The sequence below is a fragment of the Synchiropus splendidus genome, chromosome 15 (genome assembly GCF_027744825.2).
Source record: "Synchiropus splendidus isolate RoL2022-P1 chromosome 15, RoL_Sspl_1.0, whole genome shotgun sequence".
Lineage (NCBI taxonomy): Eukaryota > Metazoa > Chordata > Actinopteri > Syngnathiformes > Callionymidae > Synchiropus > Synchiropus splendidus.
This window is the reverse complement of record NC_071348.1, coordinates 9,060,792-9,082,943: the sequence shown is the minus strand read 5'-3', so window position 1 is coordinate 9,082,943 and position 22,152 is coordinate 9,060,792. Positions and strand designations below refer to the sequence as shown.

General features: G+C 44.2%; 4 protein-coding genes across 7 annotated transcripts; 2 read left to right on the top strand and 2 right to left on the bottom strand.

Annotated features, from left to right (window-relative positions):
* Positions 1-563: 563 nt before the first annotated feature.
* Positions 564-6,614, bottom strand: sh3bgrl2 (SH3 domain binding glutamate-rich protein like 2). 3 transcript variants are annotated; one of them, XM_053844073.1, is made up of 4 exons: positions 5,917-6,614; positions 3,539-3,724; positions 2,746-2,826; positions 564-1,482 (listed from the first exon to the last, which is right to left on the bottom strand). In XM_053844073.1, the coding sequence occupies exons 1-4, from the start codon at positions 5,959-5,961 to the stop codon at positions 1,468-1,470; spliced, it is 327 nt and encodes a 108-aa protein (XP_053700048.1). In that variant the 5' UTR covers positions 5,962-6,614; the 3' UTR covers positions 564-1,467. The 3 variants fall into 3 exon arrangements, with proteins under 3 accessions (XP_053700048.1, XP_053700047.1, XP_053700049.1); XM_053844072.1 differs by lacking the exon at positions 5,917-6,614 and adding an exon at positions 3,814-3,918; XM_053844074.1 differs by lacking the exons at positions 2,746-2,826; positions 5,917-6,614 and adding an exon at positions 3,814-3,990.
* lca5 (lebercilin LCA5) lies at positions 6,098-12,688 on the top strand. The gene is made up of 9 exons (XM_053844070.1): positions 6,098-6,646; positions 7,897-8,250; positions 8,314-8,534; positions 8,599-8,904; positions 8,963-9,100; positions 9,668-9,758; positions 9,820-9,947; positions 10,775-10,868; positions 10,931-12,688. The coding sequence occupies exons 1-9, from the start codon at positions 6,616-6,618 to the stop codon at positions 11,641-11,643; spliced, it is 2,076 nt and encodes a 691-aa protein (XP_053700045.1). The 5' UTR covers positions 6,098-6,615; the 3' UTR covers positions 11,644-12,688.
* Positions 12,689-12,841: 153 nt separating this feature from the next.
* On the top strand, positions 12,842-14,828 carry fam167ab (family with sequence similarity 167 member Ab). Its single transcript, XM_053843650.1, has 3 exons — positions 12,842-12,902; positions 13,425-13,731; positions 14,462-14,828. Exons 2-3 carry the CDS (start codon positions 13,435-13,437, stop codon positions 14,723-14,725), a joined length of 561 nt encoding a protein of 186 aa, XP_053699625.1. The 5' UTR covers positions 12,842-12,902; positions 13,425-13,434; the 3' UTR covers positions 14,726-14,828.
* Positions 14,829-16,798: 1,970 nt separating this feature from the next.
* ccm2 (CCM2 scaffold protein) lies at positions 16,799-22,103 on the bottom strand. 2 transcript variants are annotated; one of them, XM_053887872.1, is made up of 10 exons: positions 21,765-22,103; positions 18,918-19,094; positions 18,765-18,848; positions 18,467-18,650; positions 18,161-18,297; positions 17,884-18,019; positions 17,770-17,827; positions 17,576-17,702; positions 17,369-17,507; positions 16,799-17,308 (listed from the first exon to the last, which is right to left on the bottom strand). In XM_053887872.1, the coding sequence occupies exons 1-10, from the start codon at positions 21,792-21,794 to the stop codon at positions 17,004-17,006; spliced, it is 1,377 nt and encodes a 458-aa protein (XP_053743847.1). In that variant the 5' UTR covers positions 21,795-22,103; the 3' UTR covers positions 16,799-17,003. The 2 variants fall into 2 exon arrangements, with proteins under 2 accessions (XP_053743847.1, XP_053743846.1); XM_053887871.1 differs by lacking the exon at positions 21,765-22,103 and adding an exon at positions 19,607-20,605.
* Between the last annotated feature and the right edge of the window lie 49 nt (positions 22,104-22,152).

The following is a 22,152-nucleotide window of genomic DNA, read 5'->3' as shown; positions in this document are numbered from 1 at the left end:
GACTCTAATATATTTAAAACACAATTAAATTGAGGAGATTCCAAAGCAGTATCACCTGATTAAATCAAAATACTTGGAAAAACAACCCAGATAAATGTTCCGTTTTTGTAATAATATGGGTAAACATTAAAAATTGCTTGTCCTCACTTTACCTGAGCTTCAGAACTGGGTTTCATCAATTGCTATACAGGATTTACTAATCTGAATTTCAAGTGTTTTTGGAGTGCAAAATAAAAAAAATATATATTTTTTCTCTTATCTGCTATAGAAAAATAGCAGAGAAAAATGGGCAAAAGTAAAAAAAATGAATTTTAGATAATGTTTAGCCCTATCACCTGACTGTCAATAAACCACTGAGTGATGGAGAGCTGCTGGGCCTGTGTGCTGCTCAAACCAGGCATTTGTTTGAAAAGGGCGTGTACTGCTGGTGACGGAAGACAATTTTTCAAATCATTTTGCTTCCACTGGTCGCAGTTGAGGGAGCGATGGATGACAGGCATTAAAAAGTTTCAAGACACTTGCCCACATATTAACTTGTAAAATACATTTTATTTCACAGAAAAACGAGCCAGCAAAACTGCAGCAGGCGGGGACACAGCGTTTCAGGGAGCATCAGACACATTAGAAAGGCAGGAAACAGAAAATAAATAATAATAAGCGCATGACACTGTGGCGCTTTTGAGTCCAATAATCCAAGAGAAGAAAGAGTTAAACTGTATAACGTTAATCCTTCTATTAGAGTCTTAAATGCCGAAATATAGCTCGATATTTTCCACTACTGTTCTGAATAATGAGGAAAACAAATTCAAAATATTTGGCTTTTTGAAAATGAATTGAACATTCCCACCACACACCAGCATATGAATATCATGTGGTCTGTACAGTTCAGCATTGGCAAAAGTCATTTTTGACTCTTAAAGGATGCTGTTTTTAAAATGTTTGGCTGTTGTTGATGGACTGTATGAAATAGCTTTGAGAAAACTGTTGTTTATCTCCACATCTCAATAAATATAATTACGGTTTCTCCTAAATTTGTATCGCTTTTAGTTATAGGAGCAGATAAAAAGGGCTTGGAGTAACACACATACATAGAACCAAATGCCAGCGTGTTTTTCGCTCACTGTTTTATCCAGCAGTTCAGTTTGGGCTGTTTTTGAGACCTCTACCTGAGACAGTTTTTTCCACATATATATTTGCAGACATCTATTTTGTCTCTTATTAGAAAACAATGACAGTAAGTGTCTTGGCAGTGTATCAGCTTCGCAGCTCCAGTCGCAAATCAACCTCCGAAACAGTGGGAGCGGCATGTTTCTTCGGAGGACCAAAAGTGTCATGTCAGAAAGTCATCTTTCAAATGCTCGGTCCAGACTCTGTCCCGACACACTGGCTTGGCCTATAAGGTGTAGTCAAGTCATCCTCAGGGCGTCCATAACAGCTGATGTTTCTCCATCTTCTCCCCGTGTTTCTCTACGACTCTGAATCCTGAAAGAGTCGGGGAAAGAAAACGTCACATCCACCGTCGCCTGAACCCTTCCAACTCCTCCTCGTCTCCATGAGTGGATAGTTCAGGCATTTTTATAGCCAAGCTGTGGTTAGCATGCCATTTTTCTTGGAGGAACATTCAACCACATAAGGAAATTGAAATGTCTTAGTTAAAAACATTCATCTTAGGAAGCCCTTAAAAGGTCAGCTTTTATTTGCACAGCTCCAGCGTTGTTACCGTGAATCTCTGGCTTCTATTCTCCTTCTCCTGGTTCTTCTTTCCCCCATGAGAGGCCATCATCATCATCATCATCATCATCATCCACCCTGCTAGATTCTCCAGAGCTGCCGAAGCAGATCTCTGTTAGCGTTTTGTTTTGTCAGAAAAAAAAAGGCTTCTAAAACCATATTTATTTTGTCCCTTTAATCTATTATTATTATTATTATTATTATTTGTAAGTACTTTTAACATTTATTTTATTTGTCAAATGTCCTTTATTGATAATATTTTATACAATATGAATTCATGTTTTTTATTTGCTTATCGTGCAATATGTTCCTGCTTTATGCATGTTGTTATTTTATGTACATCTTTTATGTCCAGTGTTTGTCTGTAATGCTGGCTGCTGTGAGAAATTGAATCTCCCTATTGTGGGAAGAATATAGGCTTTATAATCTAATCTTGTCTAAATTATTATTATTATGATTGTATTAAATTCTCCCTTTGTTTGGACACAATCATATTTGTGATCCACTGAATTTTCATGACGTGCAGGTGTTTCATCGTGCATCATCCTCCATGGATGACTGGAAGCCTTGGAGAACATCTGATAACCAACAATAAATGGAGCAATAAAGGACACATAAACCCTTAGGTCCCGATGTGACTCATTGTCACCAGCAACAAGTGGAATCATTTCACAAATCCTATGTTGACATCTGATGAAAAACCTGTACTGGAGTTATTATATTATTCAGTATGACAGCATTAAGACCACATAAGTTTTAAAATATTGTGGTGACTTTAATTATATAACTATTATTAATATATTACTATTGTTAGAGACCCCAAAGGTCACCCCCAAAATAAGGTGAAATGTTTTTCCTCCAAAAAACAGGAGGCAAAAATCCAAGATGGCAGCTCACAGGTGTAAGCTTTGCGTACATATCAGTTAAAAAGTCAATGGGAAACTTTAAAAACAAAGGGATAAAAAACTTAGTGTCATGGCGTCCGGATCCTTTGTGGCGGCTTCACTCTCTTACTTTGAAAGAGGGTCGGGGCCCGAGGCCGAGGAAGGCGAACACGGTGTTGTCCTCCTTTGACAGGAAGAAGTCTTCATAGTCCTGAGACAGGAGAACAAAGAGGCCCTTATATAGCGTGAGCTGGTTCCCGAGTTGCTCCCAGACGTCGCTGCCAAACACGCTCGCACTTTAATTCATCCAGCATGTGATTGGAGCGCGGCGCGCGGGATTACTAGCGAGAGTGACCGCGGCAGGCCGACCAGATTATCTGCCCCATCCATGAAACTGGATTACGGCCGGATTAGAGGAGCGTGCAATCTCGGTCACAAGCGGGAATTGTGGACACAAGTGATCGCCCACGTTCAGCAGGTGGATCAGAACCAAGCAAATCAATAGCGTCACAGTTCGAATCAATGAACGACTCCACTTTGTCATGTGGTTGCTTATCATATTTATCATTTTTGAGACGGTCGAGATTAAAAATAATGTAATGATAAAATGCTATGAAGTGTCATGAAAGTTAGGAGCTCGCTGTGGCACGAGGTCCTTCAGGTGTGGCAGGAAAATGACGACAGCTCTGCCTCTGAGATTGAAGCTCCCAGAACATGAGGGATTATGATTATCTTAATCTGGCTAGTTCACGCTTGCACAGCAATAACTCGCATATGCTCACAAACTAGGTCCAAAATACATTTTAGCTTAGCTGCTCTGAGGAGAGGAAGAAGCCATTTTCCTCACTCAAATCTTTGCATCAGAGTTTCATCTCAGATTAAGGTTACACACACTTCACTTTCTTTATTTTCCTTTTCCGTACCCCACAGTACTGATCCTGGTTGAAGATCTGAGGAGGAAGAGGGTTTCCCTTCTCGGGTCGCTTCTCCGGCGGGATGTTGCGGAACATCCACAGCCGCTCCTCCTCCAGCATGGTGATGTCCACTTCCAGGAAGCTGATTCGGTTGGCCTCCAGGAAGTCCACCACCTCCTGCTGGTGCTTCTTCACCTGCAGACACCAGGGACGAGACAACCTCATATCCGGGTCTGAACACAGCATCACGGGGAGGAGACGCAGGTGTGGCAGTCTTGAATCACCTCCAAAATAAACTCAGGAGAAACATCACTGTCACAGCTACTTGTTGGGGATCCTTCATCGCAGGTCACATGCAACTGCTCCATATTGAAAGACAAAATTCTTCATGAATATTAGCTCAGTTTCAAACATTTGGAGATGATCTCTCTGTCAAACTCATATTCCTTCCTCCCACTGACCCATCTCAGAATCACCTCTTTTTCGGGACTCTGATCTGGCCCTGTTTGTGTTGCGCTTGGGCTGCTCCACTTGACAAGGAGATACAGAGCCGTGTTTCCATCCAACAAGCTTTTAAAAAACAACATTGAGTGTTTTTTTGCTTGGATTAAGGGGCACAACATTGTTCTTTCAGCACAACTGGGAATCATCGTGGGCTTTCCATGGAATGCACTGTCTCCCATGGGTGTTGCCCTTGTGATCTCTGTGTGTGACTGTGTTTCAAAACTCCCATCGTCACTCACGTACAGAAACTCACACCAGAAGTTTGTGTTTGAAAATTCTGCACAAGATTCTTTGCCATAACAGAAACAGTAAAGGGGCCCTAGTCTGCTTCTCCATTAAGAGTTATGTCAAGTGCTAGCAAGCTAAAACATCACCTTCATGTATACTGAAGCGTGAGTTAAGATAATGTGGGACAAAAATCACCAAATATTTTAATAAATATTATAGAAAATATGAAGCATTTTATTTATTTAATTCAGGGATGATTAAAAACAGCAGAATGAAAATACATACGCACTATTTCGCATTTTTTGCATGTATCAGTTGCGGTCCAACGAAAGAACTACTACAAATATAAAATGCTAATGTATATACTACATATACATTTTACACTTTTTATCACAACACCCTCATCCTGCAACAACGCCACAGGCTCCGCCTCCTGTACGCCCCCTCGGCTGAGCACAACAACCCACCAACTCCATTGTTCATTTTAGTTTTCAGTTTCTTGAAAAATAGACAAATAAAGCGCATTATTATTCAATATTTACTTACAACAGCAGAACTAATTTTCTCTCACACATGAATCGGTCTCACTCCTGAACTCTGCAGGAATCCTGCACGGGATTCCGGAGTAAAATGATGCACTGATCCGTGTGCTTGTGTGCTCATTAGTTTAGGGACGGTTGGCACCATAAAGGAGCCTTTGTTTCACAGACAGTACAGTTGTACAGGATGGATCAGGGCGGCCAACAAAACACGGTGACTTTCAGGTAATAAAGCTCCAGTTGATTAATAACACAGTAATTAGACTTCACAGTGTCATATAATAGTATTGTCAGGGTTTTATCGCAGGTTTGCAGCACGTGACTAGAGGCTCTCTGTGAATTATTGAGGAGGGACCCCCTGTGAGTGACTGGGTACAAATGACAGAAAACACGAGCGGAAACACAGAGATATATTTTTCTGAAAGTAATTTTTGATATGTAGGGATTAACTGGCCGGTCTAATCCTGGAGATACTGGATGCCATACTCATAATATCAATCAAATATACAAAAACATTCTGGATTACTACAAAGTCGCAGACTGAATGCTGAACTATAGAAATGTTAGGGGGTGTAGCCTCATTTTTATTTCAGTCCCAGGCTCATGATTTCCACTTCACTTATTTGTGGCTCAGAACAGGCTCTTGAAAGCTTCATTTCCCGCTGTGTTATTTACTTTACTCATCACGACGATCACCTGTTTCACTAATGGCTCTTTACTCAATTTAAACACATGAAAATGACATTCACATGAGCTCAATGGTAAACTTACTGAAGCGTGCACGAGTTCTCTGTGTGTTTTAAAGGAGTAAATAGATGATATATGAAAACGGCGGTTAAATATAGGCACTTGTAAAGATTGTTTTATTGTTTTATTGGGATAAATCATCAACAGGGGCAAGTAGGAAGTGATGGTTATGATCATGATACGCAAAACACTTTTACCCTATACACTGATTTAAAGAAGAATTATTCGCTAAATAGCTCAATAATCTACATGAAAGATGCAAACAAATCATTTCATTTAAATGGGATGAAACACTTTATTTTAATTTCCACTTCAATAAAGGTATAAATAAGTATAAATAAATACATTCACACAAGGAGAAATACTCACCGCGATAGAGCCACTTGAGGACGCGACGTAAACCTTGATAACCATTATTTTTCGACGCAATTTTTGTTTGACATGCGACGAAAAATAAACCGTGCGTGGTTGTCTTCCAAGTGATCACAGACGATTGGCGCAGAAAAGCGAGTTTCAAGTGGAGGACGAGTCGCGTCTCCAGTATTTAAAAGGAGCCATGGTGTATTCAGGCGAGTGTGGGATGTCAAGCACAAGCGCACCGCTTCCGATTCAGCCCTTCACAATAAGATTTGAAAGATTCGAACTTCCGCTCAAATTGCGTTAAAGAAATGAAATGTACTGGAAACGTCTGTCAGCAAACTGTTAACAACACCGATTTTGAACTTGTCTAAAGCAGAAAAAAAAAGGAATTAATAGACAGACTGAACTCGTTTGAGTGTAGCGACACTGTGGCGGAGATGGCGCAGTGCAGCCTGTGGTTGCCATGGTGCAGCGTCAGCGAGGTCAGATTTAGCAAACGTCAAGGCGTGGACCGGAAAAACACTTCAAACCAACGGACCCAGTGATCGCCCTTTTTGTTTTTCTTGTTTGCCGAAAAGCTACAACCCCGAACCTTCTGTAAAGGACGTGTATAACTAGAAACTAGAGACGATGCTGCCGTCGCATTCTCATCCGAGCTAGCACCGTTTGCTAAAGTTCAAGCTAGTCGCCACCCAAGCCACTTAAACTATGTCACGCACTACGTCTCCGAAACCAAAAGGTAAGACACCTTTTACTCCGTGTTATTTATCATAAAGGCGCTGTAAATCCTGTTGGAAACACTTGAATGCTGCCCGTCAGTTGCTACCTCGCCTCAGTTGTGTTAGCCTCTTGTTTTTGCTGCTTTGCACTTCCCAGCGCTAAATATCCAACCACTTCCTAACATACATGTTACGTAAGGTTTGTGCTTTGTGTTCAGTAACCGTTAACACTCGAGGAGCGCTCGACCTGTCAAGAACAGACGGCCTGCTTTAATCCGATCTGTCATAGATCACAGAGCGCAGCCTGATAAATGTCGTTTAATTTGTTCTAAACTCAGTATTTATGTTTGTATAGTTACATCCTTTTGGCGACAATCTCACCCACCAATTTCCCTTCATACCACCAATTCATTGTCTGCCTAACTACAGTTATAATTTTCGTATTTTCCCTATTATTTTTTTATTTTCCGTCCCACTTCAGTCAATATATACATGTCATATCTTGTTCAATGCCTACCTCTTTAAAAGACTGCTTCATTTCTGTTGGGTTTTTTAATGTCGTCGATCCCTTGGTGTCTTATTAAATTTCATATATTGACCTCTCTTTTTCCTTACTTCATGCTAGCAAGCTTCTATTTCCACACGTAAGACATGAGGGATACATGTATTTGTGAGCTGCTCTGTTAAATTGCCCAGCGTTGGTTACCATGGTCACAGCATTCAGTGTGAATGGTTCAGTTATCACCATGACCGATGGAAGGACAACATGGCTGCTGCCCCGAAACAACACAAATGTTATTGAGTCCAGTGTTTTATGTCTTTAATCTCATCCAGTAAATCTCTTCATACAACTCCCAGTTCATGTCTTAAAGTAGCCTTGGAATTCATGTTTTATTAAATCAATATTCTCTTTTGTTAATAACGTGTGGAAAATCGTGTCCACAGTTTCGCTCTCTTAGTCCTCAACAAAATGGTCCTGAAACACTGAATACATTTTTCTTCATGGCTACTATGTTGCGTTTTTATTTGTCTGCCGTAAATGATCAAAAATATTTTGCGTCACTCTTGCCAAATTCTCTATGTTAACTGCTCCCACATGAGGTCAGAGATCAGCCTCGTGGAAAATCACCTCTTGCTTGTTGCTCAGAGACAAGGACACAATCACAAACAAACTGTCTTGTAATTGTTGTTGAGAGTTATATTGCGCTTGAGAAGTTGCCTTTCTCAAAACTCATGTTTTCTCTTCGTCCTCTCCGCATGTTAACAATAGAAGGAGCGATCAGGAGTGACTGGGATGACAGTCCGAGTCAGCGCTACCTCCGGAGCAGCAAGAGCCGCTCGCAAGCCTCCTCCTCCTCATACTCCTCTAAACAAGAGCACCGACGCAGCGTTGTCCACAGCCGGAGCCAAGATGAAGAGTCCAGAACCAGTCGTTCCCATCCAGATCGGGACCAAGAGTCAGACAGAGACGAGCAGAGAACAAACGGCTCGCTCTACTCTGAAGACTCTGAGACGCTGACTCGGCGCTCTCTGTCGCCGTACTCCTGCTCACGCACCCCGTCCCCCACCCCACTTAGAAGAATGCATGGCAAGAGGGTCTCGGGCAGTCCCATCCACAAGACTGGTGAGTCTTTGAGCTGAGGTTTTTCTATTTTAATAAAATAATCCAATCTCTGTCGTGCAACAGGTCTTGGGCGTCGGCCACTTCGTCCAGGTGGACTCCCACAGTCTTACTTGAGGGGTCAGCGTTCCCACAGCAAAGAGCCCGCTCCCTCTAAAGACCTGGACCTGGTGACCAAGAGGATGCTGTCCGCCCGTCTGCTGAAGATCAATGAGCTGCGGAACAGTCTGGCGGAGCTGCAGCTGCGCACGGACGAGCTGCAGAAGGAAAACCGCATCCTGCGACAGGTAGGTGCCGTCAACGTGTCTCGACTGCTTGTGACGAATGTGTCACAGGAAGTTGTCCCCTCAGCTGAAGATCCGTCAGGAGAAAGCTCTGCAGCGCTATGACGACACAGAGAGTGAAATCTCCAAGCTGATCTCGCAACACTCCAACGAGACACAGGCCCTCCGCGAGCGCCTGCGCCGCACCAAAGAGAGGGAGCGGGCGGCCGAGCGGCGGCTGAAGGAGAGCGAGGAGCAGCTGCAGAGGAGCCGCTCCACCATCGCGCGGCTGAAGAAGCTGGTGGAGCACAAGGAGCTGGGCGTGCGTGACGAGCTGAGCCGGAAGCTGGAGGAGGAGAAGGTGCGAGCGCAGGAGATGGAGCTGAGAGTGAAGGTGAGGATGGTGAGGCGCGCCACTCGGCTGCCGGTGCCAATACTCTGGGTGTGTTCAGGAGCTGGAGCGCAGCCTGGAGCTCAGCAGCGGAAGCTTTCAGCGGCAGCTGGCTGCAGAGAGGAAGAAGACCCTGAGTGTCCAGGAGGAGATGAAGACTCTGCAGGGGGAGCTGGACCAGCTGACCCACAAGCTCAAGGTGAGGTGGAGCGTCCTTGAGTCATGTGAAATTAGGTCCTAAAAGCATATATTTTTATCACATATTGTCTGAAGGTTCTCCTTGAATATTTTTTTTTCATATGTTTTCATTTAAAAACCCATCTATTTCATTTTTACCTGTTTGTTATGTTTGCTTGCACACTTCATTTTTCAAAAACTATGTTTATTGTTTTGACCAAATAGTTTTCAGATCATCTTCTTTGAATTTAGAAAATGTCAATTTATGTAAATATTTATGTATGTATCCAACTGTCAGTGTTGTGTGAGTGACACTGCTCCCACCTGCTGTCCCATTATGCTCATTGCAATCAATGGCATTTAAAATGCTGAAAAAGATATCCTACTTTATTAATAAAATAAATATAATGCAATAATTTTGTAGGATATTTGGTATTGTTGTGTGAATCGTTTACAGTTAAATACTATGGTTTAATAATTTCATACAAATTTTGAATGTTACTTTTTGTCAAGTTAGAAGTGAATTAACCATCTGACAGCTCTAACACTTCCGCCTGTCCATGGCCGCTATTGTTTCCCTGTCAACTAGGAGAAGGAGCGAGAGCTGGACACCCGGAACATCTACGCCAATCGCATGGTGAAGAGCTCCCAGAGGAAGGAGGCAGACACCAGACAGAAGAGTAGGTTGGAAGCTACTGGCTGTGTCCCAGTGCTGTGGAGTCACCCTGCTGTTCGTCTCAGTCTCCAGCAGGAGCAGCAGCAAAGCCATTCAGACTCAGGACAGGGTCTCCAGCCCGGACTTCCCCTCTCCTCCCCCGGCCCTCGCGGAAGCCAGTGAGCACATACCTGACGAGTACCTGTCACTAAAGGTGTGGATAACTCTGCTTTTGATAGCTCTTTAAATACAGTGGTACCTCGGTTTTCGAACGTCCCGGACTTCGAACAAATCGGAGTTTGAACAAAAATTTTGAGATTTTTTTGCTTTGTATTTCGAATGAAAATCCAGAACTCGAACGCCCCCGAAAACAGCTGGAAAAACATAACGTGCACGGCCCGATCAGCTGACCCACGACACTCTTTGTTATTGTGTATAACGCAGCCTCTGTATGCAGACGTGTCCCGTTAGCTACATTTGCTGACTATTATTTCTCCATATTGAGGTGTAAAACCTTTCCTGTCTCCACACTGGACCGTGGTAGAGTGTCACAGGGGAGGTGCTCGCTCTCCACACCTCCACTCCAGGGTTTGATGTCCTGTTGTGGGCTGGAGCTGGGACAGGGATGAGGCGAGTCTGGGACAGAGCGTGACTTGGTTTATGACTTTGTCACAGCCAAACTGCACAGAAGCGCACATTCAGAGCTGGACACGCACCGGGCACCTCTTCACTTCTGGAGAGACCTCACTCACTCGGCAACCCCTCCCACATGCAGCGGCCACACACATACAGGAACAGCGCACCTGCAGCAGACACTCTACATTCACTCCTACAAAAGCCTCTTTTAAGGCAAACAAATTGCTTCTGGAACAGCCTTCTGGAACGGATTGTGGTCGAGAACCGAGGTACCACTGTAGTTTAAAATCAGTGGTAGCACGAAAAGTAGTGAATTTTCAACTGGATTCCGAACCGTATATTCCAGAATGACATTAGCACGGTCAGATCCTCATCGATGGCTGACAGTGTTGTGTTGTGGTGCAGGAGCAGGACAGGAGGTGTGACACTGAGGAGAAGCACCCACCCTCCGCCCCGCAGAAGGAGACCCAGGAGGACGACACACAGACAAAGAGAAGTGGTCAGTCCAGGTCACAGCTTCTGGTCATCTTCTACATGAGGTGTGACACTCTGTTATCACAGGTGCTGAGGCGACGGGGGTCACAGGTGGAGTCTTCAGCGTCGCGCAGGAAGAGGCGGTGAGGAGGCCGGGTCATGTCCAGGGAGAGGTGGAGCGGTGGAACCAGCAGGCGGCCGAGGAAACTCGCCGGAAGAAGGAGCAGCTTCTGGCCAAGATGAGAGAGATCGACTGTGAGAATCACGGCGTCCAGCTGTTCACTGAGTCCAGCTCTGTTGGTAACACAGAAGGGTCCATCTTTAATTTGACTGAACCAGAGCTGGGTTTGCGAGGGAGGAGGCGTCCCGTTCTGGAGGCCGGAGCCACAGGAAGGAGACCGACACGGTCCGAGGTGTCCAGCGAGGACCTGGCGTTTGGCGGCTACGCCCCGTCTTTTACTCAGCCGGGCTTCCCTTCGCCTCCACCCCGAGAGGGGAGGGACTCCGCCTTAGAGGCCATCGGTGTGTTCACCCTCAGGGGGGCGGAGACCGCCCCAAGGGAGCCCGACAAAGGCACAGACCAGCAGAGGAAGTCCAATCTCATGCAGCAGCTGTTCGGCACCGTCGCCACGATCAGCTCTCCTGCAGCCACCAATGGCCTGGGCTTGGGCCAGGACTCGCTGCTCGGCTTCCGCCCCTCCAGCCCCCCCGGCCTCAGCACCCTGCGGGTCAGAGAGAGCCGCCCCGCCGTCCGCGCTATCACCTCGTTCGACGACGACATTGAAGAGATCACTTTGTGAACCGTAGTTCTGCAGCTGTGACCCGTGAGACTCTTATTTATTTAAATTATTCGAGAGCACTTCCTGTTGACCCCTGACAATCACGGTGTGATGACGTCACCGCTGTCGGTTTTCTAGCTCGTCAAATGGCCACAGTGAGTCAGAGGTGACTCAGATTCACTGAAGTGTTGTAGAGTTTGTTTGTTTTAAAACAAAATGTCATTTTAAGGTCAACAGACCAGAGACTGACCAGCCATAAGTATTGATACCCGACGCGCGACTCGGTAACGTTAGTCACTCACCAACGTGACGACATCGTTTTCATGCCTCAGTCCTCCAGCAGAGGACGCTCTTGTCTCTCACCAACTACCTACACGTCACTTTCTTAAACGACGCTTTCCGAGCTGGTAAACACATCCAAAATCGTTTCCTGAATTTAAGCAGGGTTATATAACTTTTACAGGGTTTTCTTACGGTATAAAAACTGACTTTTAAAATGGTGTTATCTCAGGCTTCGTCCAGCACAAACAAAGAAAATTAATTTATTTTGAGTTTCTTTATTTATTGGTTTTATGATGTTGGAAAAAGTATCCTTTTGTAATAAATACCAATTAAACAAGTCTTGTCGTTTTAGACTGGAAAAACTGTAAGCCTATTATGCTCGGTTTAAAAAACACTATTTATGAGCTAATTTCCGCTGTTATTTACTAATTTGCTGTAAATATGACCAGCGCAACATATTACACGAATCCGTTCATGTTTAAATGAATGCAACAACTCACTTACACCAATCGTTTTAGCGCGTTTGGATTGGGGGCGGGGTCTGTTGAGTTTGATTGACAGATTACCTTTCTGTCTGTACTTTGAAAAATATCAGCATGTGACAGGAGCATTTAATTGTCATTGTTATCATTATCGGCGCATATATTATTTATTCTTATAACTATCATGATATGTTTGATATAATAATATATATGCCTGTATGTCGACACACACAGTAGTTGCATTTCCATTACATTTATGCTGCTCACGTTCACATTCCAACCAATGACTTGAGAGCATTTGGGGATGTGTGTCCGATGGAACGTAAAGAAGCCATATATTATGGTAATTCATGGCCGATATTCATGAGGAGGGATTCCGAAGGCGTCTCCAGGCGACCAGGAGTCATCCTCCCGCCCCTCCCCCGGTCACACAAAAACAAGAGGGCCAGAACACCAGCCGGAGAGAGAAGAGGAGAGTTCATGTGTCCTCACAGTGTCTCCCAGCGCGACAGTAAGGTAAGAGGAACTTGGAGGAAGTTTTGAGATCTGGTCGGGATGTTGTGGATTCTCCACATGTGATGCAGCAGTCTGAGACAACCACCAACATCTAAGGTTCTTTGCTGCAAGAGAACTATTTCATCTCAACTTAAGATTTCACTTGAATACATGTATTCCTAGAAGGACTCGTGTTGGGACTCTTCCAACCCGGGGCCGAGCTCTGAGTTTAACTATAAGAAGAGCTGTGGAGGTGGAATTTGTGATAGAGGTGTCTATAAGGAAGCAGGCGGAGCGACACTTGAGATCTGAACTGGAATGTTGCTCTTGATATCACGTAGCGCATCCAGGTGTTGTCTCTTTGTAGGCCCTGACACCTGAGAGGTGCCGATTCATACACAGCGATTGAGTTGCCGTGGAAACGGCTTGTTCTGTCAGATGTTGAAATCCTGCTGCAGGTGTGTCCTTCCACCGAGTCGACCCATAACGGTCCCCGGCAGAGATCATCAAGTGACACTCAGGTTTGCTGTTTTCCCACTGCAGTCGGCCACAGATGAACCTCGCTGCAGCGATGGAGCCTTCGCCTCTGATCCAAGTGGACATGGCCTCAGGGTCTCGTGAGGTGGAAGCCCAAACAGACGATCATCTTCTCAGCCTGAAAGCCTTGACGGAGAAGCTGCGACTGGAGACGCGCAGACCTTCGTATCTAGAGTGGAAAGCCAGAGTGGAGGCCGAGGCGTTCAGGGAGGAGACGGTGGACTTGACGGCAGGACGTCCCCAGGTGGCCTCCGGCGCTCTGGAAAGATTTGGAAGCATCGACGAGGCTCTCAGCTGGATCAGGACCGAGCTGGTGCGTGTGGAACCAAGCAGATTATTAAACATAATGTCATGAATATAACACTGAAAGTGATGTAATGCCACTGACAATGACCCATTATAGCAAGATAATAAGATACGTGTGTAACTGCAGATAACTGAATTGAATTTAAGTCTGAAAAATGTCAACTGAATGCCAAAGCATTTACAGTCTTGATGTCTCCATCATACATTGCCATGGCAACGCCCAAGGGTTCACTTATGCAAATCTTCAACCTTCTTGTCCTTATTTCCAAACATCTGTTTGGGCTTTCATTAATACTCAGTTGAGATTATTTCTTTTAAAAATGGTAGCATTGCATTGAAATAATAAAGTTTTTTTAATTTTTTTTTTTTTTTTTATAGAAATAAACAAGAATAGTTTCTTCAAATAACACACTCACACACACGGATGGAGATCAGAATACTTGGATTAGAGCTCAATAACGTTACAGACAGAGAAAAAAAAGCAGCTAAATGTTTTTGGTTTAAATAAAGTTTGGGACAAAAACGGTATATAAAAAAAAAGACATTTTTTCTCTACTCACTATCCTGAGTCTAAGTTTGATGCCTTTCTAAAGCTATATAAAACTCTACAGACTTTATTGTTCAATAGTGAACTGGTTTCGTTCTGAATATTTAGTTTTTATGTTAGTATTAATGTTTTTGCTTGGAAGTTGCGGTTTAGACGTTGAATACCGGACTGACTTCTCACTCTCCCACAGACGGCCATGCGCGTGCACGACCAGCAGCTCGCCAGTCAGCTCATGCGACTGAGGAGCGACATCAACAAGCTAAAGATCGAGCACGCGTGTCACCTTCACCGAAGGATGCTCAACGACGCCACCTACGGGCTGGAGGAGCAGGACGAGCTGTCGGACCTGCCGTGTGAGTCCCCCGTCAGCTTGGCTCTGGGACTCTCTGCCCCGCTCCGACTCATCGGGGTCACCAAGATGAACATCAACACGCGGCGCTTCTCGCTCTGCTAGCGGGAAAGTGACTAAAAGTAACGAGTCTGGAGCTTATTTTATAACAAAAATAAATGAAGCTGGTACATTTACGGATTGAAATGTTCTTTTTTTGGTGTGAAATCCTTGTGTTAAACTATTTTATGAAGAACTCATATTGCACATTTGCTCAGCGATGAACTGCAAATGTACCGGTGCTTTCATTGTTGAATAAAAACAGAAACATGCAGTATATTCTCATAAATGTGCGGCTGTTTTTTTGTCAGTCATCAACTGAAACAAACTTCTTCAGAACTGTTGTGTGTGTACATGAGTGAGCTGCTGGACTCTCTCCGGTGATGGGTTCCTTCTCAGCTGGCCCCTTGGCTGTGAGCTGATGTGCACAGACAGGCTGGACATGGGTCAGTACCAGAGATAATTGGCCAGTACTGGACACCGGTCCGAGATGCTTAACAAGCTCATTAAGCAGAGTCATCTGGCTCAGTATGATGGAGTTATGAGTCTGCAAATATGTTTGAAGTGGGATTACGACCTGGATTAAATGGTACTTTACAAGTGTGAGCTGATGCCGTCTGACATCACAGTCTGGATGAGAGACATTTGTTCTGGTTCCAGCGCTGCCCTTCGCACAGGAGGATCGGAGTGACTGGAGCAGGAAGTCGGACCAAGAATGGAATGTTCTGGAGCTTGTCATCAATTTGGATTAATCCCTGACTGGGACCGTCGAGATGAACCTCTGCGCTGGAAGTTCCAGAGCAGATTAAGTCCAGTCAGGCAAACACCCGACAAACTGGATCAGAATCAGGACTTGGCACCGTGATCATGAATCCAGACCCGCAACTATCGACCTCATTATTTCGAGTAATATTTGTTGTTCTGAGGTACATTTTGCAGTAGACTTGGAATAAAATGTCACGCAAATATTTTCCCCGCACATGAATGGCATCATCAAAAAACCCAAAACAATCCATAAAAAGTATCATCAGTTTAATAATAACCGCATCTGTACAATGACAGTTTCATGTCTGGGTGTATGTGGCAGCTTCATTGCAGTGTTAAGGCACGAGATTTGACACATCAAAAGGCCTGCAGGACTGAACAAGCTTGGATCAGCCATTCACCAACTGGCCTTGTCTCCGACTAGTTGATGTCGACAGCTTCCCTCCGTTAGCTCCAAGAACAAAACACGAGTAGCAATTTTACATTAAAAAATAAAATAATAATAATAATAATAATAAATGTCACGGCAACACAACTGAAATAAACAAGGACGCCAAGGCATGAACTCCATCGACCTTTTGGTAGCAGAATCTTATTCTGGTGGCTGGAGTGTGAAAAGACTGCTACACCCAGAGTGGTGTAATACCGCGGGAAAATAACGGTTAAAAATGAGATCAATAAATATATTAGCTCATAAAATCAGGCCGGCGGAAAGTAAATAATAAAAAAAATAACAGCTGCGTTTGTGATTACAGAAAGCGTGTGAGAAGTTCCTGACAGCAGCGGCAGATACTGCCCATAAGAGTCCAAACAAAGCAGAACAATATATAGCAAAGGTGTCGAACTCCTCCGATGGGTGAGTCAGTCATGAGTCATTACACTTTAGTGGCCTCGTTTATCAACAGCGGTGGCGCCGCATAGGTCGCGGGCCACTATGCCAATACACGGAGTGACATTTGTTGCGTCGCTTGTCCATCAGACTGACGAACGATCGGATCATTTCCTCACTGCGCTCACTGTGTCTCTGCCAAGAAGGCGGCCTGACCACTGGCGTCTCTGATAACAGTTTCATTTCTGCGGCGATCCGAACCATTTAAAGATCGTATGACGCAGGAGCAACGGTGCTCGCTCTCGCCTTACGTGGAGCGAAAGCCAGTTTCAGCGCGCAACTGCCACCTGCCGTCCGAATGACCTCACTGCAATTCTATCTTAAATAATAAAATGTAACAAATTAGACGGTTAAAATACCAAATTAAAACTGTGGCAGGTTCTAGAATTAGTGTTTTTTTTTTGGAGGCCACTCTTGGAAATTGGTCAGTGTTGGATGCAGTGTTCAGTTATCCAACGGAGCCTTGATGCTCCTTAAAGAAGAACTAAAATGAAGTACGTTTAATCTGGTGAAACATCGTTTCCAATACAGGAATATAAAACATTATACAGGCAAACTTCACTTCATGTACTTGGTCGCTTAATCCTTTGCACTGCTGATAAACCAGGGACCTAAAAATGGAACATCCTCCTGACATTTTGAAGAAAAAATCCGAAGCACCGGTGCAGAGAAGAACCTAGATCCTGGAGCTCAGGGTGGAGGCCCCTCCTGGTCCATGCTGCAGCCCAGGGCCTCGATATCATTGCTGATGTCCGTGATCATGCGGTCCCACTCGTCCCCCTCCGACGCCTCCTGGCCCTCGTCGGAGGCGGTGCTGTCGTTGCTGCCGCCGGCCGCTCCGTTGCCGTTGGTGGTGGAGTCCGAGGCGGAGCTGGCGGTGCGACGGTAGCGACCGAAGCTATCTGTGATGATGCCGCGGCCGTCTTTGACTCCGATGGTCTCCAGGAAGTTCTCGAAATGCTGGCTGTCCTTCTCCGGTATGAAGGGTCGCAGACCTGCGAGTATTTTGAAATATTAGACACGATGATGTTTCAAAATTGTTTTTTGAGTCGTACCGAGCAGAAGGAACTTCCTGCTGTCTCCATACAGCTGCCGCAGGTTGATGCAGAACTCATGGATGGAGGAACCATTACGATACTCGTGGAGCAAAGTGGCAAACTGCTGGATCTCCTGAGAGGACAGTTTAGTTCGAAGCTAAAAGAGAGAAAGAAGTTTTTCACAAAGACGTTCACTTGGTTCACCTCAAGACAAGGTAATCTCACCGTGGTCATGTAGTCTTGGAGCAGCTCGGCTGCTGTGGTACTGAGCTCTCCTTCACTGGCCGTCTTCATCTGAGGGGAGGCTGGGTTCGAAACTGAAGCAGAGCTGCCGTCTGCCTCCTGGAAAGAGCTGAGGAGGGGGGTGGGTTTCATGGACTGCATCAAATAAACTTCAGGAAGAAGTGAGAGGTTCTTACAAGGCGTTTCCTTCGCCCTCAAAGGCCTCTTTAGCGTCCACTTTGCTGGACGAGTCATCTATAACATGCAGAGGTTTAAGGTTATGCCGTCTCTCAGTGGGTTCTGTGACTCACCGCTGTACAGAGACGGGTGTCTGGTGGGAGTGGTGGCGCCATCAAATATTGCCCGGTCGAGAAAGTCGATGGTGGACTCGGTGTAAACGATCTGGAAGACCTGACTGAGCAGCAGACACAACTCTTCTGCTGCTGCCTGAAACACACAGTTGACAGTCATGCGCATATACAGGGGCTCAAAAAATGATATTTGTTCATTTTCTTCAGACAAACCAACAATGGTAAAGGGAAACAAAATGAGGGAAAGGTTGCTTTCAAAACACCCCAGAGCTCACACCTTATTATTGACGGCCAGCACGAGCAAGCAGCAGACCTCCACCAGCACCGCTCCGCTCTCAGTCAGCGAGCTTAAGGTCTGAGACTTGTTGAGGTCTGGACATGAGCTGGGACAAGGAGAACCACCCGAGTCCTGAGCTGTGAATCACAGACAAAACTGACTTATGGCTTAATGGTTTACAACAATATATGAACAGCAGATGAAAAATCCTTGCAGGTGAAAAATGAAACATTTTTTTCTGTTTTAAAAACATCCTGTATCAAATATGTACATTATACTTGTGATTATAATGAGTCAGAAACACACCTGTCTTGATGACGACCAGGTGCAGTGAATCATCCCTGATGTAAGAAACAGCAGCGATGTCGTGGATGGGCACTCGGAGGATGATGTCCTCTCCATCTCTCCTCACCAGCTTGATGTTATAGGCTGACAAACTCACCACTGCGTCCTGCTCCGAGGTCAGCTGGCCCGCCAGCTGATGGGACTTCTGCGCATCACAACTCACATTAATATATATTATATTCAATATATATTTATTATATACTTTATTATTATAATCTTTATTAACAATAACAACAGTAAAGTGTGCTTCTTTTCTGACCCGTGCATTGTCAATGAGTTGCAACAGCTCTGTCCTGCTCGAGGGGTTCAAGTATCCAGGGACTGACGTCAGCTGACCCAAATACTGGTGGGCAAAGAACAAACTTCAATAAAATACGTGTTGAAATAAACCACAGGAGCTATTGTAACTTACTTTGACTTCCTTCTCAATGTAGTCGTTGAGCAGGATCTCAGGGTCGATGCGGTGGTCAGGTTGAGAGAGCGAGAAGGTGTGGAGGGCTCTGCGCTCGGTGGCTTTCTCCTGAGCCTTCTTGTCCCGACCCTTCTCTCCTTTCAGGAAGACTCTCTTGAACGGAGACACGATGCCAGGCTGTTGCACGGATGCACAGAGGGGTGCTGTTATATTTGGGGCTCCAACAACATTATTCTGAAGACAGGAACCACCCTGGGTATTACTGTGTACGGTTGTAACTACTTCAGGCACTTCTGATAAAACATAGTGTGGAGACCTGTATAGAGATGTTTCTGATCACTGAGCTCCATAGTTAACCTGAACTCTAAAACACAAATAAAACAACAAACCACTTAACTGCAACTGTAATAACTATTATTTCACAACAAAACCAAAAAATGTGAAACCCAGAAATGCAAGTTGAGAGAATCAACTTCGAAAGGTGTTGCCAGTTTCACTTCTGCCAAAAAAAAAGAAAAATAAAGAAACGGTTTTGTCCTTCAGTAGTACAATGTATGCAAAAATCTTGTAAACGTTGTTGATCTAACAATTTCTTTCCATTGCATTTTAAAGGTAGTTCCATTTTCAACAAGCTACAGCAACAATTGACAGAACCAACTATCTTAATCCAACGAAAACATCAGGCCTACCTCCGTCTCCATGAGCCCACTTGTATCCGTTTCTTTCATGCGCTCTACACTCAATACCTGCTGTCTCCACTCGCACACAGTGACAGCTGCCAACTGAGACACACTCTGCATGTCGCCTGCGTGAGACTTCCAGCCGTGAAGGGGATTGTCTGTCTCTGCACAACGAAGTGTGGACCGGAAAAAAGGGCCGCCACAACTTCCTGTGATGACACGCGCACTTGTGCTTCTGCATACTCCATTGCAAACAAAGCAAACGCACAAATGCTCAATATGGTTTTGATTTACCTGCTTCAGGGTCACAGCAGCTGCACAGACGTATCTAGCTCACAAAAAACTAGTACATTAACAATGCATGGCTTGCAGGAGAAATGTGAGATGTGCTGACTGCAGTGATGCGAGGCAAACCAGGCTGTCATGAACAAAAATAACGCGTTTACAAGGGAACTACTGAAGCCATCCACCCAGGACCAATCCAGAGGTGACAATTTTAACCCAACAAATACCAAGTTAGCATTTAACCGAGGAAGTAAAGAGTGTGTGATGGATGACAGGAATGACTGATAATTGTTATACTAGCATTTCACCAAGTCGTTCCTTTGCAGAAGAGCGACTTCCTGTCAAAGTGCTTTGACTAACACTATGAGCACAAGCAACTTAAATTGCTTTTTAAAATGTTTAGCAACAATTTTGCACATCAACATCTGATTTGAAGAGACACAGCAGGAAACATGGTTTTAGTGAAGTGGCACCTCGCAAAACCACAGACCACATATTGCACAATCTGCAAACCTGACCAAAATAAAGTATAATTAGCAACAAATCTATTTTGAGGGACACATCTTAGTCTTTATTTTATTTTTACCTCATGTCATGTCATGTGACTTTGACTTGTGCTGTATTGGGCCCTCACCATGGGTGAAAGTTTTAATTCAAGAATGCAGAGAAATCTCTTTTCATGGATTAATCGCACCACCAAGTGGTTCATACAGGAACTACATAAGGTTTCATCGTGAAATACAAGCGAAAATTCACACGTTATTTGACAGTAAAACACTGTAAGTGCAAGGAAATTACAAAAATTTAACAACAACAAAAAATATATTTGAATAAAACTGGGATTAACTCTGTATTATTATAATTTCCTGAATTATACAATAGTAATTATGCATGACTATTTTATCGGCAGGAATACATCATGAGGATTTGTTCAATAGACAAATGCAAAGAAAGAGAGCAAGCGAGAACGAAATAGAGAAAGACATAGAGACTGGACAGAACATAACTGACACTGATTACTGCTCACTCTGACAGTTCATGTCAACTACACTGACACTAAGCCCTGGACCAACTTCAAAAGAACACAAAGACTGAGCTTTGTAACCTTCCTTATATACTGTAAAACACAATCATCTCTCGATCTAACAGTAAGAAAGATACCTACATAAGCAGGACACGATTACAAATCTTTCAGGAACTTCAGGAATAGCTTTAACAGCAACATTCGGGAAGTTGATTTTTTTTTTCAATCTCTGTATTGAATGTACAAGATGACATGTACAAATAACTATACATTAAATGGAAAAGAATGAACTTTGATAGAGGCACTTCGTTTGAGGGAAAACAGTCTTACTGGTGAGCAGTATGGATAGTCAGTGCCAGAAGCGAAGCCTCGTAATATTTGCAGTTGAGATCACAGCTGGTTTCACTATGATAAATAGTGACAACTGCAAACGTAATTACTGCATACTGCACACCCAGTTATGGAAAACAAATCACAATTGTGTATGTATAGTGTCAATGTCCTCGCTCACGGGCCCAGCAATAAACAAAAATCTAACTAACTCTAATAAAGTGAATGGTCAGAAACTTACAGAGTATACACACTAGTAAAGGCGACATCGGCGATCCTGGATGAGACTCTGGCCGGTCTTAATGCATGAACTACACAAACAATTGGCTGTTTCTATTCTTCTTTGGGTTTCGTGCAAGCACCATTTGCTTGTCAGATTATGATTTGCTGCTATAGTAGACGCAAGACAGCATGGTTGACCACATTGTTATCTTTGCAATGCTAATAGCTACTCTACTTTGACAGGCGAAACGTAGCATGCTAAGTCAACAACTTGTTGACAGCGAGTCAGTTCACGTCTAGACTTACCCGTTTCACTTTTTTCACATCCTCCTCCATAGCTACATACGGATATTCTCCTTCATCGTCCTCGGGCGGTGTCGAACCAAAAAAGGCAAAGCATAACTCCCTACTTTAGGCGAAAGATGTTAGCACGCTAGCCTAGCCTTGGTAAAGTGACAGTAACTTCAGGGAATGGCCACACATTCTTGTCCTCATTTTGAGCGGAACCGCAACAATTACAGACAAACCGACTCGCCATGAAGTCGAAACGAATGTTGTTGTACTTTAAATGATAAAACCGTCTATATTAGAAAAAACAACTGTGGTAAAACAGTCAAAACTTTTCAACTGTGCCGCCATTTTGGGCGTAAGATTATCGACCAGCATGCTTTGCGAGAGCAGGTAAAAAATACGA

Bases quoted from the DNA above. Each gene is read 5' to 3' on its own strand.
- sh3bgrl2 (XM_053844072.1), bottom strand. From the start codon at position 3,897: ATGGAGCAGTTGCATGTGACCTGCGATGAAGGATCCCCAACAAGTAGC. The intron at 3,725-3,813 runs GTGATTCAAGAC...TGGTGTCTGCAG, and splicing joins CTCCTGAGTTTATTTTGGAG to GTGAAGAAGCACCAGCAGGA. The intron at 2,827-3,538 runs GTACGGAAAAGG...CTCCTGTCTCAG, and splicing joins ACCAGGATCAGTACTGTGGG to GACTATGAAGACTTCTTCCT.
- fam167ab (XM_053843650.1), top strand. From the start codon at position 13,435: ATGAACCTCGCTGCAGCGATGGAGCCTTCGCCTCTGATCCAAGTGGAC. The intron at 13,732-14,461 runs GTGCGTGTGGAA...ACTCTCCCACAG, and splicing joins GCTGGATCAGGACCGAGCTG to ACGGCCATGCGCGTGCACGA.
- lca5 (XM_053844070.1), top strand. From the start codon at position 6,616: ATGTCACGCACTACGTCTCCGAAACCAAAAG. The intron at 8,251-8,313 runs GTGAGTCTTTGA...GTCGTGCAACAG, and splicing joins CAGTCCCATCCACAAGACTG to GTCTTGGGCGTCGGCCACTT. The intron at 8,535-8,598 runs GTAGGTGCCGTC...TTGTCCCCTCAG, and splicing joins AAAACCGCATCCTGCGACAG to CTGAAGATCCGTCAGGAGAA.
- ccm2 (XM_053887871.1), bottom strand. From the start codon at position 19,717: ATGCAGAGTGTGTCTCAGTTGGCAGCTGTCACTGTGTGCGAGTGGAGA. The intron at 19,095-19,606 runs GTAGGCCTGATG...TCCGTGCAACAG, and splicing joins GTGGGCTCATGGAGACGGAG to CCTGGCATCGTGTCTCCGTT. The intron at 17,508-17,575 runs GTGAGATTACCT...TCTCTCTTTTAG, and splicing joins TCCAAGACTACATGACCACG to CTTCGAACTAAACTGTCCTC.